General features: G+C 44.3%; 1 protein-coding gene across 4 annotated transcripts in view; it reads left to right on the forward strand.

The window, feature by feature from the left end:
- The window catches only part of LOC121277294 (xanthine dehydrogenase-like), a 232,519-nt gene that overhangs the window by 17,934 nt on the left and 197,200 nt on the right, over window positions 1-17,385 (forward strand). For all 4 annotated transcript variants that reach the window (XM_041186576.1, XM_041186574.1, XM_041186575.1 and 1 more), the window contains one exon: window positions 15,064-15,233. In XM_041186576.1, the coding sequence (XP_041042510.1) occupies window positions 15,064-15,233 (170 nt within the window). The remainder of the gene's footprint in view (window positions 1-15,063; window positions 15,234-17,385) is intronic.

The raw sequence follows: 17,385 nt of genomic DNA on the forward strand, positions 1-17,385 counted from the left end.
AACTGCTAATCTGTAGCCCCACTCTAACGATGAACAGATTTAAATGCCAGTTTGAGATTGTGATTAGAACCAGTGTCTACAAAATGGGAACTTAATATTCTGAAAACAGAATAATAAATGAGAAGAAATATGAAAATGAATGGACAGTGATAAATTTGTGCTTGTTTATTATTTAATCCAACTCTAACAACAGTAACAACTTATTATTGACATTATTGCATTCAACATCAAAAATATCCCAAGACATCACGCGGTTGCAGGGCAGTGTTTGGGGGGATGCGTGTTTGAGAGGTGGGGGGGTGGTAGGGAGAAACATAAATAAAATAAACTGTGGTGTAAGAATTTGGAGAGGTGACCAAAGATGAAAAGATGGGTTTTATGAAGGTTTTTAAAGGTGAAGTAAGAAGGGAAGAGGTGCAGGGTTTAGGGGAAGGCATTTCTGGGATTACAGCTGAGATGACTGAATGCTCTGCCAGTAAGTGAGGCAGAAGACCAAAGGACGGAGTGTGGGAAGGGATGTTAGACTCAAGAATTTGCAGAGATTGGATGAGGAAAGGATGCAAAAGGATTTGAGGATGAGGATTTTTAGTTCAGCGCATTTGGCAACAGGTCCAGTAGGTCAATGAGAATGGAAGTGAAGGGTAATGGAGATTTAGTGCAGGACAGGTTACAGCCAACATGAGGTTTGAACAGGTTGGAGTTTATGGAAAGTGGGAGGCTGCCAACAGGGTTTTGGAGGAATCCAGTTTTTAGTTCACAAAATTGTTATGGTTCTGAAGGAGGCCATTCGGGCAGTGGTGTCTGCACTGGCTCTCTGAGCATTATGACTCGTAGCCATTCTCCTGCCTTTTCTCTGTTACCTTGCACATTGTTTCTATTGAAACAATCACCTAATGCCCTCTTGAATGCCTCGATTGAACCGGCCTCCACCACGTTCCAGTGCCGAACCATTCTGTGAAAAAAGTTTTACTTCATATTGCATTTGCTTCTATTGCAAATCACTTTAAATCTGTGCTTTCTCGCTCTCGATCCTTTTACAAGTGGGAACAATTTCTGCCTATCTACTCTGTCCAGCCCACATGTGATTTTGAACACTTCTATCAAGCCTCCCCCTAGTCCTCTCCTCTACAAGGAGAACAGTCCCAATTTCTCCAGTCTATCTTCATAACTGAAGTTTCTCATCCCTGGAACCATTCTCTTAAACCTCTTCTGCACTCTCTCCAATGCGTTCATGTCCTTCCTAAAGTGTGGCACCCAGAACTGTACACTATACTTCAGCTGAGGTCTAGCTACTGTCCTATACAAGTTCAGTATAACCCCCTTGCTCTTGTACTGTCTGCCCTATTAATAAAGCCCAGGATACTATATGCATTATTAATTGCGCTCTCAGCCTGCCACCTGTAATGACTTATGCACATATTCACCCCGGTCGTTCTGCTCCTGCGCACCCTTTAACGTTGTGTCCCTTATTTTATATTGTCTCTCCATGTTCTTTTTACCAAAATGTATCGCCTTGCACTTCTCCGCATTGCACTTCATCTGCCACCTATCTGCTCACTCCTTCAACTTATCTAGGTCCTTTTGATATTCTACACTGTCCTCCTCTCTGTTTACAACGCTTTCAAGTTTTGTATCTGCAAACTTTGAAATTGACACCTGCATATCAAGATCTAGTTCGTTAAGATATATATCAAGAAAAGCACGGGTCCCTGGGGAACTCCACTACAAACCTTCCTCCAGCCCAAAAAATATACATTAACCATCACACTCTCCTAATACTCAGCCAATTTTGTATCCACATAGCTACTGTACCCTTTATTCCACGAGCTATAACTTTTCTCTCTCATTTGTTGTGCAGCACTGTATCGAATGCCTTTTGAAAGCCATGTACACCACATCACAGCATTATCATTATCTGTACCTCTTTAAAAAATTCCAGCAAGTTAGTTAAACACTATTTTCCTTTAAGAAATCCATGCTGGCTCTTCCTAATCACCCACGCTTTTCCATGTGACTGCTAATTCTACCCTGAATAATTGTTTCCAGGAGCTTCCCATCAACAAAGTTAAACTGATTGCTGTAACTGCTGGGCTTATCCTTACAACCTTTTTTGAACAAGGGCATAAGATTTGTAATTCTCCAGCCCCCTGGCACCGTCCCTGAGTCTGGGGAAGACTGAAACATTATGGCCAGTGCCTCTGCAATTTCCACTCTTACTTCCTTCAATATCCTTGGATGCATCTCATCTGGTCCTGGTGTCTTGTCTACTTTAAGTACTGACAGTTTATGCAATAGCTCCTCCTTGTCAATTTTGAGCCCTTCTGGTGACAGAATTTCCTCGTCTATCACTATGGCCTAGGTAACATCTGCTTCCTTGGTAAAGACAGTTGGAACTTATTCAGCCATGACCCCTGCCTCCATTTATAAATCCCCTTTTTGGTCCCTAATCGGCCAATTGAAGACTTTGAGATTCCCCTTTATGCTGGCTGCCAGTGTTTTCTCATAATTGTTTTTCGCTTCTCTTACTACTTTAACTGAGCCTTCCGTATTCAGCAGTTGTGGCAGAAACTTGAATAAAGCTGTCCATAACAGTAGGTATGACATTGGGTTGGAGAAGGGCCATGTTACAGGAAAATTAGTGGTATTGTTGATGGAGAACATGTGAGATTTGGAATTCTCCTCTGGATTTAAGACTCAAGATTTTGTATAGTCTGGTTCTGTCTGATTCTGTCTGATCAAGTGACAGGGAAGGGGAATGAAGTCGGTGAAGGGAGTTTATGTCCAGAAGCGATGACTTTGTTGCTTCTGGCACTCAGTTGGGGAAAATTTGATTAATTTCTGAATTGATGTCAGGCAGATTTTGGATAATAACAATGAGATATAAAGATGCAGCAGAAAAGGACAGATTTTTAGGGTCTTCATAGGTGACGATGTGGCAGAATCAGAGAAGCCAATGCTAGTGCTCATTTGGCTGCAGTAAGGTAGGATGGAGTGAAAGAGGGCATTCACAATGAACTGGGCACAGAAGGAATGGAAATGACTGGCATGATTAACTCATTATAGCCTTGGTTCAAACATGGACAAAAGAGCTGAACTCTAGAGGTGGGGTGAGAGTGACTGCCCTTGACATCAAGGTAGCATTTGACCGAGTGTGGCATCAGGGAGCCCTAGCAAAACTGGAGCCAATGGGAATCAGGAAAACTCTCCGCTTGTTGGAGTCATACCTAGCACAAAGGAAGATGGTTGTGGTACTTGGAGGTCAGTCATCTCAGCCACAGGTAATCACTGCAGGAGTTCCTCAGGGTAGTCCTAGTCTGTAGTGGAGTTCCCCAGGGGTCCTAGCCCCAACCACCTTCAGATGCTTCATCAATGACCTTCCTTCCATCATCAGGTCAAAAATGGGGATGCTCGCTGATGATTGTGCAATGTTCAGCATCATACGTGACTCCTCAGATACTGAAGCAATCCATGTCAAATGCACCGAGACCTGGACAATATCCAGGTTTGGGCTGACAAGTGGTAAGTAATTTGCGCCACACAAGTGCCAGGCAATGACCATCTCCAACAAGAGAGAATCTAACCATCGCCCCTTGACATTCAATGGCATTGCCATCATTAAACCCCCCCCCCCCACTATTAACATCCTGGGAGTTACCTTTGACCAGAAACTGAACTGGACTAGCCACATAAATAGTGTGGCTACAAGAGCAGGCCAGAGGCTAGGAATTGTGCAGTAAGTAACTCGCCTCCTGACTACCCAAGGCCCGTCCACCATCTACAAGGCACAAGTCAGGAGTGTGATGGAATAGTCTCCACTTTCCTGGATGAATACAGCTTCAACAACGCTCAAGAAGCTTGACACCATCCACGACTAAGCAACCTGCTTGATTGGCACCACATCCACAAACACTCACTCCCTCCACCACCAACGAACAGTAGCAGCATGTACCATCTACAAGATGCACTGCAGGAACTCACCAAGGCCCCTTAGACAGCATCTTCCGAAACCCATGACCGCGACCATCTAGAAGAACAAGGGCAGCAGATACATAGGAACACCACCTGCAAGTTCCCCTCAAAGCCACTGTCCATCCTGACTTGGAATAGTTTCTTCACCGTCGCTGTGCCAAAATCCTTGAACTCCCTCCCTCCCAGCACTGTGGGTAGGTGTACCTACACCACGTGGACTGCAGCGGTTCAAGAAGGCAGCTCACCGCCACCTTCTCGAGGGCAGTTAGGGATGGGCAAAAAATTCATTCCGAGCCAGTGTAACTCACATCTTGTAAATAAATTTTTTAAAAAATTAAACACTGCACTGAAGTTGAAGGGAAACTTAATGCTTTGCAATTACACTCACCAAAGCAGTAATTTGTGATTTAGGCCGGGATGATTTTAATGCTGTAACAGGCCATAAGTCAGACTGAAGGGTTCTTCGAGACAGTTTGAGGAGAACTGAGCATAGAACTAGGAGACAATAATACAAGCTGGAGTCTTATACAGAAAAACAAGATTAGAGCTGGGAGGGTTGAGGGTAGATTTTTGAGAAGCAACAGGTAATGGTGATGTGGAAAAACAGATGGATAGGGCAGAAGTTTCCTTATGGGGTCAGGATCCTGACATTTGGGACCATATTTTGGGTCCCAACACCATGACACTCCACTCCGACAGATGACCATCAGTGATTTTCAATGAGAACTGCCAGATGACATGTTCGCTGACTAATTAGAAACACAGTGAGGAGGCTGGAGCTTGATGAGGTGGGATCTGTTTATAGAGCTATTGCAGCCATCATTGTGGAAGCAGTGTTATTTAATGATGGTGATCTTAAGACAAGAGCAGCAGCAGGGCAGGGTACCACACAAGGGCAGCCCCACAGTTTTCAGACGTCTCCCTTAAGGTTCTTCTGGAGGTGGCAGCTGAACAATAGAACGTGCTTTTTGCAGACAGCCACAGGAAGAGGCCAGTCAACCAGACAAAGTCGGCCTGGCTGGAGCTGGCATGTGAGGTGAACAGCTGCAGCTTTGTTACCAGGATATAGGTACAGTGCCACATGCACTTCAGTGACCCCCTGAGGACTGGCAAGGTGAATATAGCAGTACAGCCACATGACATGACTCTAGTTGTGTACTAATTATCTTACCCATGAACTAATCAGTCTGAGGGCACATATGTTGCCAAATATTAAAAAGATGTGTGCCCTGGAACACTACTGAGCCAGTGGCAACTATCACAACCCAATCATATATGGAAGAAGCAGCACAAAGAGCTGCAAAGTGTATGATCCACTGGAAATGGTGAAAGAGGGCAACATGGTCTCAACTCTCTTGCTCCTGACCTCGCAGGAGAAACGAGCTCACAACTCCAGCAAAAGGGCTCTTGCATGTGTGGTGGGCTGCCCCATCTTGTTCTAATGTCAATGGAGGTGGGCCTTAGCATTGACAGGGTAGTGTGCCAACAGGATGTTGACAATGGCTAGGTTGGTGTCCATCCAAGAGAGGGTGAAATGATCTTACCATCTCCAGGTGAGGGGGTGGAGCTCCATCCTCCTCAATTTTCTCCCTTCCTATAAGTAAAATGTAATGGAATATTGCTTCTCTGCAGAAGCAGCTTATGAAATAGGAGCATTTTCCTGGCCAGCTTATGATGTCTCAGGAAGGCCAGTTAAGATGGGAGAGCCACGGCAGGAATAAGTGACATCGTCATCTTCAGAGGAAGAAGCAACCAAGCCACCCCTGTCACATAAGCGTACCCTGCACTGTCGCATACACGCACCTGGTGGGTTCTTGCACATATTTAGAACAGGTGGTACAGAGTGAACAACACATCATGAAAGAGATGAAGGAGGCAGAGGCAGCTCTGGATTGTTGCTCTCGGAAGGTGGAGGACAGGTACAGCCGTGCTCAGCTGGACTAAGATGGCACAGCCTCGGGTCTTGCACACAATATATGTCTTCCTGGAACAGCAGTGGGAGATGTGTTTCCAAATGTCACAGTTTATTGAAGTATTGCAGAGACATGGGCAGAATATGGAGGATTCAATTTATGGCATGTATACTGCTATGATTGAGATGTATGAATACGTGAGCTTATCCATTGAGAGAGTAGCCACTAACTTGGAGGGTCATATGTGACATCACACTGGGTGTAGGAGCAGCTCATTGACAGGCACAGAATGTAAGCCATGTTCTGTAGCATTGACCAGCCAGTGGCACAGATGGCACATGGAATGGATACCAGGTGCAGCTGGATGTTCTGTCAGATACTCTGACGTCACATGAAAGGGCTGAGCAGGTAGCAATGATGTGGAGAGCACCCCCCCCCCCCCCCCCCCCCCCACCTAAACCCCCAACAGCACACCTATTGGAGTGCCAACATAGGCACCATGGCACAGAGGACAACCTGATTGCCATGGCCATCTCAGCCTCATCACACATGTGAGCAGCCTCCCTCCACCTCAGAACCTTTCACCATGTGAGTATTCCATATTAGTGACTGAGGGCAGAGGTGCCTTGTTGGGAGTCACTTTCTGGCTCACTTGGGTGACCTTTGAGCATTTTTAACTGATCACAGCCATAACAATGTAATGAAAAGGTTAATGACTGGACTTAGACTTGCGTGATTCTAATCATGGATGGTTTTAAGATACATGAATGATGAGTTGGGGAGAGACACATATGAGAGTGTTACTGAAATAATGTGGCAGTTGGAGACTTGTCTTTCAGGCAATGTGGGGAACAGTGGAAACACCAGGCTTGATGTGCTCCTTGGATTTGCTCCCTCCCTCTGGGGGAAAGGGGAATTTGAGCTGCTTCTCTCCATTGTGAGAGGACCCTCAGGAGAAGCATACCTGGATTAGAGTAACCAGGGTCTTCCTTCCATCCTGCTCACTGCTTTGAGGCCTCAGCCAGACCTGTGGAGAGCCTTGGCTGGCTCACCCTGCTCCCTTACTTCCTCCTCCTCCTCATCCTTAGAGGAAGTGTGCCACACCTCTGTTTTACCTTCATCTAGGTCCACATCTCTCTGGAGGACTAAGTTGTGAAGATCACTCCAATCCATGAAACCCTTGAGGGAGCAAACTGGAGGGAAACCCCATCCTGCCAGTCAAGATGCCAAAACTGCATCTTGAGGAGTTCAGTGGCCTGCTCTATGGTGACCCTTGTACTGAGATGACAATGTTCATAGCGCCTCTGACAGAGTTGTGTTTAGGTGTTCTCAGTCATCTCTCTCTCCCACTCTCTCTCCCACACCCCTCACCAGTTGACCTGGGTCTCTGCAGCGTCTTACTCCTGGGCCTCGTAGCCAGCCTCTCCTCCCTGCAGCCCTGGCACTTTACTCCCCAGGTCCCACTCCCCAGCACTCTGCTCTCCAGGCCTTGGTTGGAGTTGTGAGACCAACACTCCGGCAGCATTGCCATGACCAAAGATGGCCTTTCTTGCCTCCAGAAGAACTCCCACGGCTCCCTGACAGCCCTACCATGCCCCTCTTAACCTTGTTGTATCACTGAATTAGGTCCAGAGCTAAATCTATTTGCCTTCTGCATACTCAGTGGCCACTCTGTACTATTTCATGAGCAGCTCTCTCCACTTTCCCACTTGTATACAACAATATTAAATGCACCTGCCTCTGTCACCTAGCTGCTATGCCATCTCCTCCTATACAAGGACGTGGTTGCGACTCTGTGTTCACTGTGCCTTTTTTATTTGTTGTGGGCATTGCTGGCTAGGCCAACATTTATCGCTTACCCCTAATTGGCCTTGAGAAGATGATAGTTAACTGCCTTCTTGAACTACTGCAGGCTATATGGGTAGGTCCTTGTGTCTGTTCAGATATGCAACTGTGAAAAAATGTTCTGCTGCAGCAGCTACACCCACTTAATTCCTTTGTCAAATTACTAAGAAAAACCTCACTGATGAGTAAAAGCCTGGTTACTTCTTCAGGTTTGACCTATATGCAACTCTAACCCAGCAAGTGACTTAGTTGTCAGGACAACTGGTCCAATTCTGGTTTGTAAGGATAGGTGGGTGGGCATCGTTCATATACGGAGAAAATTTTTCTTTGGTTGTCTAGAAGTTTTGGTTCCCTTGGCTTTACTGGAAGAGGGTTTATGTTGCTTTTGAGACTTTCTCTTTTGGTATCCTGTCGATGACCAGCTTCTCTTTGGATTTCTTCTTTATATTTTTCCAAGTTTAGGTATTGTTACATCTTTCCCAACTCTCATTTTGAAACGTGCGTTTATTTTTAATGGCTTTCAGATTTGTTTTGGTATTGGCTCCCATCCTGATTTTTAATTTGAGCCACTGTTGTTGCATCGCCATCAATCTGTCTGCTTTAACAATCTTTCTCTGGTAGTTTAATCCTATCTGAAAAGGAAAAAGTCTTTGATGACAGCAGAAGCCTCTGAGGAGAACTTCCATTTTAAGCTTATTTTCTACCTGGCAGGAGATGTCTACAATTTTGTGATTAAATTTCCCTCCCATGGAGATCCATCATTTTAAGGTCTTCAGTCACCTGATGTAATTCCTGAGGGCGGTTGGCATACAGGCTAAGTAGGGTTGTGTATTGTGCCAGTGTAGCTTTTCATAACCTGGATGTTTGAATATTCAGATTATGTGGACTGATTCAAAACAGCAACATGTGTATTAGTGCCTGAGCTCACTCCAGAATGCATGCCTCTTATGCTCTGTAGTGCAATAGAGAATGATGCGACTTTCTGATACAAGGAGCATGGTTTGGCTTCATTTCCATAGCATCAAATTAACTTTGTTCTTGCAAAATGGGAAGGAAGGAGTGAGTAGTGTGGTCCTAGCAGATTAGTTAGTGGTGCAGAACACTAGGAAGGTTCGTCTGCATGCCTCGCTCTGAGACAGAATGGGGTACTCATGGCCAGGAAATGAGCAGGTCAGGCTTTTGCAAAGGAAAGGTTGCAAGTTGGGCACGGTAAAACCCATTGATCAGGGCTGTAAACAACCCTTGATTATATCTGTGTGCTTTTCAGCATATATGTACTTCACTGGAATTGTCGGAGAGATTTGGGACATTGGTGTCTGCTTACCTCTTGGCTGTCCTCTGTTTCTGTTAGTGCCATCTCATTATGGCTGTGCTTTATTGTTTAAGTTGAGGAGTTATGTCTTTTTGACCCTACTAAAGTTTTTTCTTTGCAGATTGCTGTACAGATCCACATATTTAGTCCCCTTTTGATTTTGGCTAAGGGTAGCTTTCTTACTGATTTAGATGAGTGAGTTTCTGCTCCTGGCCTTTAGCTTTTATCAGATCTATAATATATTCTGTAGCTTTTCCATTACATATTTTTAGCATTGTCTGCCAGCCCTCGTGACCTATGTCATGTCTCCTTCTAGACATCAGATAATATACCCCTGTAATGCAGAGTTTATTTTGGCAGATTGATTTTTGAGATTGTCATGTCTTGACTCTATCACTGCCATGTTCCATTTGAGCGCGGCTGTTTTCTTCCTGACCAGCCCAGTTAAAACCTTGCCTTTTCTTTGCCTTCCTGACACTTCTCTTGTTTGTTACTAAGCCTCGTTACAATGTCATGGCTATGCAACGTTGACTTGAGGCCCTGGCGTCCTTTGAATAACATGAACTTCTGATCTTCTGGGTGATGAATTGGAATTCTTGGTCATGTAGTTTAGAAAATCAGGCAAGTTCACTTTGGCTTGGCCCTGAATGCTTGAAGCCCACACATGGATGGCACTATCAAGGGACCTAATACAGTTTAAAAAAAACACTTTCTATTAGGTATTAATGGCATGAATTTCTTTGGCATTCACTCTTTACTGGCTTGAATAATTGAGGAAAAAATAAACTAAGAATCCATTATGTAAAGAAGAGATTAGTACTCTTTAAAACAAAGAGTAGATGTTAAGCATAGTTACCCAGACTGGCAAAAGGTGGGAAGGGATATTCACAGGTGTTGGGACCATAATTTGCAGCAACAACTTCCAATTCCAGAATGGAAATAGAATTTCAACATTTGCAGGTGACATCAAATTTGCGGGGTGGAGTATAGTTAATACTGAGGAAAAATGCAACAAAATATATTAATAAATGCATAGAATGGGCATGTAATTGGCAAATGAATTTCAATATCAATTAAGTGTTGAGAAACTGCGTTTTGGTGGAACAAGAAGGAGAGTAAGAGTCTAAGTGATGAAAGATGGATCTGGGGTACAGATGCACAAATCACTAAAATTAGCAACACATTAATTGAGTCATTTAAAAAAAGCAAACAAAAACCGGTGGTTCATTTCTAGAGGGATGGAATTGAAAAGCAGACAAGTTAAGTTAAACTTGCATAGAACCTCATGGTTAGAGCATACTTGGTTGATACTGTGAATGGTTCTCATCTCCATGTTATAAAAAGGATATATTGGCATTGGAGGAGGTGCAAAGAGTTTCACAACAGTGATACCAGAACTGAGGATATAGTTATCAGGGAAGGCTGAGCAGGCTGGGGCTCTTTACCCGAGAAAGAAAAGACTGACCAGTAACTTGCTAGAGGTCTTAAAGATTATGAAAGAATTTGATAAATTAGATGAAGAGACGATATTTTCACTTATTGCGGAGTCCAAAACTAGAAATCGTAAGTAGTAAGAAAGTAATTAATAAATCTAATAGGGAATTCAGGAATAACCTTTTTACCCAAAGTGGTTAGAATGTGGAACACTCTGCGTTAGTCGTTGTTCAAATAGCATAGATTATTTGGGGGATGCTAAACAAGAACATGAGGAGGAAATGAATAGAATTGTATGCTGATAGTGCCCAGTGGATCTTGCAAAATCCTCCCCCTTAACAACTGGGGACTTCTGCCAAAATTAGGGGAGCTGTCCCACAGACTAATAAAGCAACAAAAACAGAATTACCTGGAAAAACTCAGCAGGTCTGGTAGCATCGGCGGAGAAGAAAAGAGTTGATGTTTCGAGTCCTCATGACCCTTCGACAGAACGATTCTAACTAGTTCTGTCGAAGGGTCATGAGGACTCGAAACGTCAACTCTTTTCTTCTCCGCCGATGCTGCCAGACCTGCTGAGTTTTTCCAGGTAATTCTCTTTTTGTTTTGGATTTCCAGCATCCGCAGTTTTTTTGTTTTTATCTAATAAAGCAACAGCCTGAATCATGCCTTACAGCCAATGCTGCACATTCTTCCATCATCATCCCTGGATATGTTCTGTCCCACCAGCAGGACACAGTCAACAGAGGTGGTGGCACAGTGATGTACAGTCTGGAGAAAGTGACCATGGGAATCTTTTGCTCTTGCTGGTGGTGAGGTTGGAGGCAGGAAGGGTATATACTTAGGCGGGATGGTGACATACCTGAACCCTGCCGCCCTCTCACCTGAAGGTCCATGGGTGACGTTCCTGCCAGACCACCAATTAAGGACCATCTTAAGGGCCTCATCTCACTGCTGCTGGGATTAACCTAGCTGCTGGCAGACCTGTCATCAAGTGGTATGCAGAACAGCTGCTAACCTGCGGGCAGCTTATCACCTGAGTGGTAGGGTCCCTTGATCAAAGGCACTCAGTGATCAAGGGACTGGGCATTGGGAAGGGTGGGGGACCACTGAGAGCTGCCCTGTAGCATTTGTTTCTGACACTGCTGCCCCCTCCATGATTTCCCTGTGACCCCCACCCAAAGAACCCCCTCCACACACACCTTCTCTCCATACCCCCCCCCCCACCCCCCCACAACCCTGACATTGCTTACCTTTGTCTTAGTTCACTCTATGGTCCTGGGACTCCACGGGCTGTTCTTCTGGCAGCAGTTCTGGCTCCTCTGTAACACCATTGAGCATAAGAGTTGCTGGCCTCTGATTGGCTGGCAGCTTCTGCTAGGCGACACTTATGCCCCATAGGACCAATTCCAGAGGAAGACCAGCTGTTGCTCCTCACCCCTGCCTGATCGGCATGTTGTTTGGCAGGCCTTCTGGAAAAGAGGCAGCTTGGGCCTCTTGCTGGTGCTCCAGCTGGCAGTCGAGATTTCCAATGCCTCGAGATTTCCAATGCCTCAAGATTCCGCTCAAAGACTCTGGACTTCATGAAGTTTCATGGCATCAGGTCAAAGGAGGGCAAGGAAACCTCCTGCTGATTACCATGTACCACCCTTCCTCAGCTAATGAATCAGTGGCCCTCCATGTTGAACACCATTTGAAAGATGAACTAAGGGTAGCAAGTGAACATAGTGCACTCTGGGTGGGGGACTTCAATGTCTATCACCAAGAGTGGCTCAGTAGCACCGCTACTGACTGAGCTGGCTGAGCCCTGAAGGACATATCTGCCAGACTGGGCCTACACGCAGCGAGAGAGTGCCTGGGTGAGTGCAGCTCCCACAACACTCAAGAAGCTTAACACTGTCCAGGACAAAGCAGCCTGCTTGATTGGCACCACATTCACAAACATTCACTCCCTCCACCACCGACACACAGTAGCAGCAGTGTGTACCATCTACAAGACGCACTGCAGGAATTCACCAAGGCTCCTTAGACAGCACCTTCCAAATCCATGACATCTACCATCTAGAAGGACAAGGGTAGCAGATAGATGGTAACACCACCATCTACAAGTTCCCCTCCAAGTCACTCATCATCCTGACTTGGAAATATATTACCGTTGCTTCACTGTCGCTGGGTCAAAATCCTGTAAACTCCCTTCCTAACTAGCACTGTTGGTGTACCTATACCACATGGACTGCAGCAGTTTCAAGAAGACAACTCACCACCGCCTTTTCAAGGGCAGCTAGGGATGGGCAATAAATGCTGGCCCAGCCAGTGAAGCCCACATTCTGTCAATGAATAAAAAAAGAGAACCAATGATGTGGAAAAACCTACTTGACCTCTTCCTCACCAATCTGTGACAGTATTGGTAAGAGTGACCACCCATAGTCCTTGTGAAGTGGAAGGCCTGTCTTCACATTGAGACACTGAGTTGTGTTGTTTGGCACTATCACTGTGCTAAATGGGATAGATTCAGGACAGGTGAAGCACTTGCAGAAGGGCCAGTTATTTGAATAATGTACAGAATGATGCCAACCCAACATGGGTTCAATCCCCATATCAACTGAGGCAATTTTTGGAACCCGCCTCCTCGCCTGGTCCCACAGTGAAACCAAGGCATAAGCCATGATAAGCAGTACTCAGGCAACAACGAGGGCATTATATGAAGAGAGAGAGAAGCATTTGTAACCGTGTTCAGCCAAAATTGCGCTATGGATTATTCATCTTGGCTTCCTTCTGAGGTCCCTAGCATCACAGATTCAGCCAATTCAATTTACTCCACATGATAGCAGGAAATAGTTGAAAGCTATGATTACAGGGAAGACTATGGGCCCTGAAAACATCCAGCTGTAGCACTGAAGTCTTGTGCTCCAGACCGAGCTGCACCCTTAGCCAAGCTGTTCCAGTAGTGCTACAACATTGGCAACTGCCTCAGAATCGCTCAGGTTTATCCTGTCCGTAAAAAACAAGAGAAATAAAATCCAACCAATTACTGCTCCATCAGCCTACTCTCGATGATCAGTAAAATGATGGAAGGAGTCATCAACAGTGATATCAAGTGGCACTTGCTCACTGATGCTCAGTTTGGGTTCTGTTAGGGTCACTCAGCTCCTGATCTCATTACAGTCTTGGTCCAAGCATGGACAAAAGAGCTGAAGTCGAAGTGAGGTGAGAGTGTCTGCCCTTGACATCAAGGCAGCTTTTGACCGAGTGTGGCATCAAGGAGCCTGAGAAAAACTGGAGCCAATGGGAATCAGCAGGAAAAGTCTCCACTGGTTGAAGTCATACCTAGCACAAAGGAAGATGGTTGTGGATGTTGGAGGTCAATCAGCTCAGCACGAGAACATTTCTTCAGGAATTCCTTAGGGTAGTGTCCTGGGCCCGACCATCTTCAGTTGCTTCATCAATAACCTTCCTTCCATTATAAGGTCAGAAGTGGAGATGTTTGCTGATGATCACACAGTATTCAGTACCATTCTTGACTTCTCATGCTGAAGCAGTCCATGCCCACATCCAGTAAACCTGGGCAACATTCAGGCTTGTGCTGATGAGTGGCAAATAACATTCGTCCCATACAAATGTCAGGCAATGACCATCACCAACAAGAGAGAATCTAACTATTTGTCCCTTAACGGTCAACAGCATTATCATCACTAAACCCCCCATCATCAAAATTTGGCACTTACCATTGAACAGAAATTTTACCAACCATAAAAGTATTGTGTTTACAAGAGCAGGTCAGAAGCTGGAAATTCTGTGGCAATTAACTTGCCTTCTGACTCCCCAAAGCCTATCCACTGTCTACAAGGCAAAAGTCAGGAGTGTGATGGCATTTTCTCCACTTGTCTGGATGAGTGTAGCTCCAACAACACTCAAAGCTTGACATCATCCAGGACAAAGCAGCCCACTTGATTGGCACTCCATCTACTACCTTCAACATTCATTCCCTCTTCCACCAACACACATGTGACAGCAATGTGTAGCAAATCGCCAAGCCTCCTTTGACAGCATCTTCCAAACCTTCAATCTCTGTCCAGAAGAACATTTCAACAGATGCATTGAAATACTACCTGCAAGTTTCCCTCCAAGCCACACAACACCCTGACTTGGAACTGTATCACCGTTCCTTCACTGCCACTGGGTCAATATCCTGGAACTCCCTTCTTAACCGCACTGTAGGTATGCCTCATCACATGGAATGCAGCAGCTCAAGAAGGTAGCTTACCACCATCTTGCTGAGGGGACTTAGGGTTGGGCAATAATTAAATACTGGCCTGGCCTTGCCAGTGATGCCCACATCCCATGAATGAATTGATGAAATAGGATCAGTCTCATGTGGAGCATGAATGCTGGCATGGGAAAGCTGAACTGAATGGCCTGCTTTTGTGCCTTAGACTTCTTAAAAGTCACCAGTTACCAGTACATTTGCACTCAAAGGAATGTGGCTATGTAAAGCTAGAAGCTGCACATCCTCTCCTGTATCTTTATTAAGGTTTAGCAAGTTTTCTTTTCGTAGTTCTGACTTGTGTATTTTTTCTAAACATCTCAAAACAGTGAAAGATGAAGACCCACAGATGCCTCTGGCTGAATACTTGCGCTCTATTCTGCACCTGTGTGGGACAAAGACCATGTGTCATGAAGGAGGCTGTGGCTGTTGTGTTGTGGTGATTGAATATGACGACCCCGTGAAACCAGAAAAAAGAATGATCAAGTCAATGAATTCGGTAAGCCTATGACTGTTATGTTTGTCCTTCATCATCTGTGCATTTGTTTAGAGGTCAATATTACCTTTTTTTTAATTCACTTATTTGTGCAGCATTTTTCTACCCCCTCAGTTTTTTGGCTCTCGATTAATTGTACCTGCCCACGCAGGAGCAGTTTGACTGTGTTCAGATATTCAATGTCTTTCAATGCCTTAAATATCTATCTACCCATTTTCAATGGCATAAATAAAAATTGAGATGCCATTTTAATCTTGCATGTTATCAATTTGATATGATAGAAACTTCTTATGGTGACAAACAAGATATTTAGCCTTATGCAAAAAATGCAAAACATACAAACTGACGAATTAGGAGCAGGAGTAGGCCAGTCGGCCCCTCAAGTCAGTTCCTCCATTCAATAAGATTATGGCTGGTATGAATGTAATCTCAACACCACATTCCTGCCTACTACCAATAATCTTTCACCCCTTGTTAATCAAGAATCTATCTCACTCTGCCTTAAAAATATTCAAAGACCCTGCTTCCACTGCCTTTTGAGGAAGAGAATTTGAAAGACTCCCAGCCTTTTGAGAGAAAAGAATTATCCTCATCCCTGTCTTAAATGAGTGACCCCTTATTTTTAAACAATGACCCCTAAGATTCCCCCACAAGAGGAAACAGCCCCTCCATATTCACCCTGTCAAGACCCCTCAGGATCTTAAAAGGTTTCAATTAAGTCGCCTTTTACTCTTCTATATTTCAATGGATTCAAGCCTAAGATGTCCAGCCTTTCCTCATAAAACAACCCGCCCATTCCTGATATTAGTCAAGTGAATCTTCTCTGAACTGCTTCTAATGCATTTACGTCTTTCTTTAAATAAGGAGACCAGTACTGTGTACACTACTGCAGATGTGGTCTCACCAATGCCCTGTGAACTGAAGCATTACCTCCCTACATTTGTAATCAACTCCCTCACAATAAATGGCAACATTCTATTAGCTTTACTAATTCCCTGCATGTACTAACCTTTTGTGATTCATACACTAGGACACCCAGATCCATCCGAATCTCAGCTTTGCAATCTCTCACCATTTAGATAATAAGCTTCCTTTTTATTCCTCCTGCCAAAATGAACGATTTCACATTTTCCCACATTATACGCCATTTGCCAGATCTTTGCCCACTCACTCAACCTATCTGTGTCACTTTGTAACCTCCTTACATCCTCTTCACAATTTACTTTCCCGCCTATCTTTGTGTTGTCAGCAAATTTAGCCACCATTCCTTCAGTCCCTTCAAGTCATTTATATAGATTGTAAAAAGTTCCCTGATCCCTGTGACACACCACTCGTAACATCCTGCCAACTAGGAAAAGACCCATTTATGCCAACTCTCTGCTTCCTGTTAGCCAACCAATCTTCTATCCATGCTGATGTGTTACCCCTTACACCATGAACTTTTATTTTTTTTACAATAAACTTTATCAAATGCCTTCTGGAAATCTAAGTAAGGTACATCCCCTTTATCTACAGCACATGTGACTCCTTCAAAGAACTTCAATAAATTGATTAAACATGATCCCCCTATCACAAAGCCATGTTGACTGCCTGATTGCCTTGAATTTTTCTAAGTGCTCTGCTTTAGCATCTTTAATAATAGCTTCTAACATTTTCCCTATGACAGATGTTAGGCTAACTGGCTTATAGTTTCCTGCTTTCTGTCTCCCTCCCTTTTTGAATAAATGAGCTATGTTTGCTATTTTCCATTTTCCAATCTTAATGGAACCTTCCCCGAATCTAGGGAATTCTGGAAAATTAAAACCAGTGCATCAACAATATCACTAACCACTTCTTTCAAGATCTTAGGGCAAAGTCCATCTAGACCTGGGGATTTGTCAGCCCACAGCCCCAGCAATTTGCTCAATACCACTTCCTTGGTGATTGTAATTCCCCTCTCCCTTCCTTTTCCTGATTTACAGCTATTTCCGGGATGTTACTTGTGTTCTCTATAGTGAAGAACGAAGCAAAATACGTGTTTAGTTTGTCAGCTAGCTCCCTACTTTCCATTATCCATTCCCCTATAGGACCAATGCTCACTTTGTTAACTCTTATTTAAATATCTATAGAAACTCTTACTATCTGTCTTTATATTACTAGCTAGCTTTCTTTCATA

Source organism: Carcharodon carcharias, chromosome 4 (assembly GCF_017639515.1).
Source record: "Carcharodon carcharias isolate sCarCar2 chromosome 4, sCarCar2.pri, whole genome shotgun sequence".
Taxonomy (NCBI): domain Eukaryota; kingdom Metazoa; phylum Chordata; class Chondrichthyes; order Lamniformes; family Lamnidae; genus Carcharodon; species Carcharodon carcharias.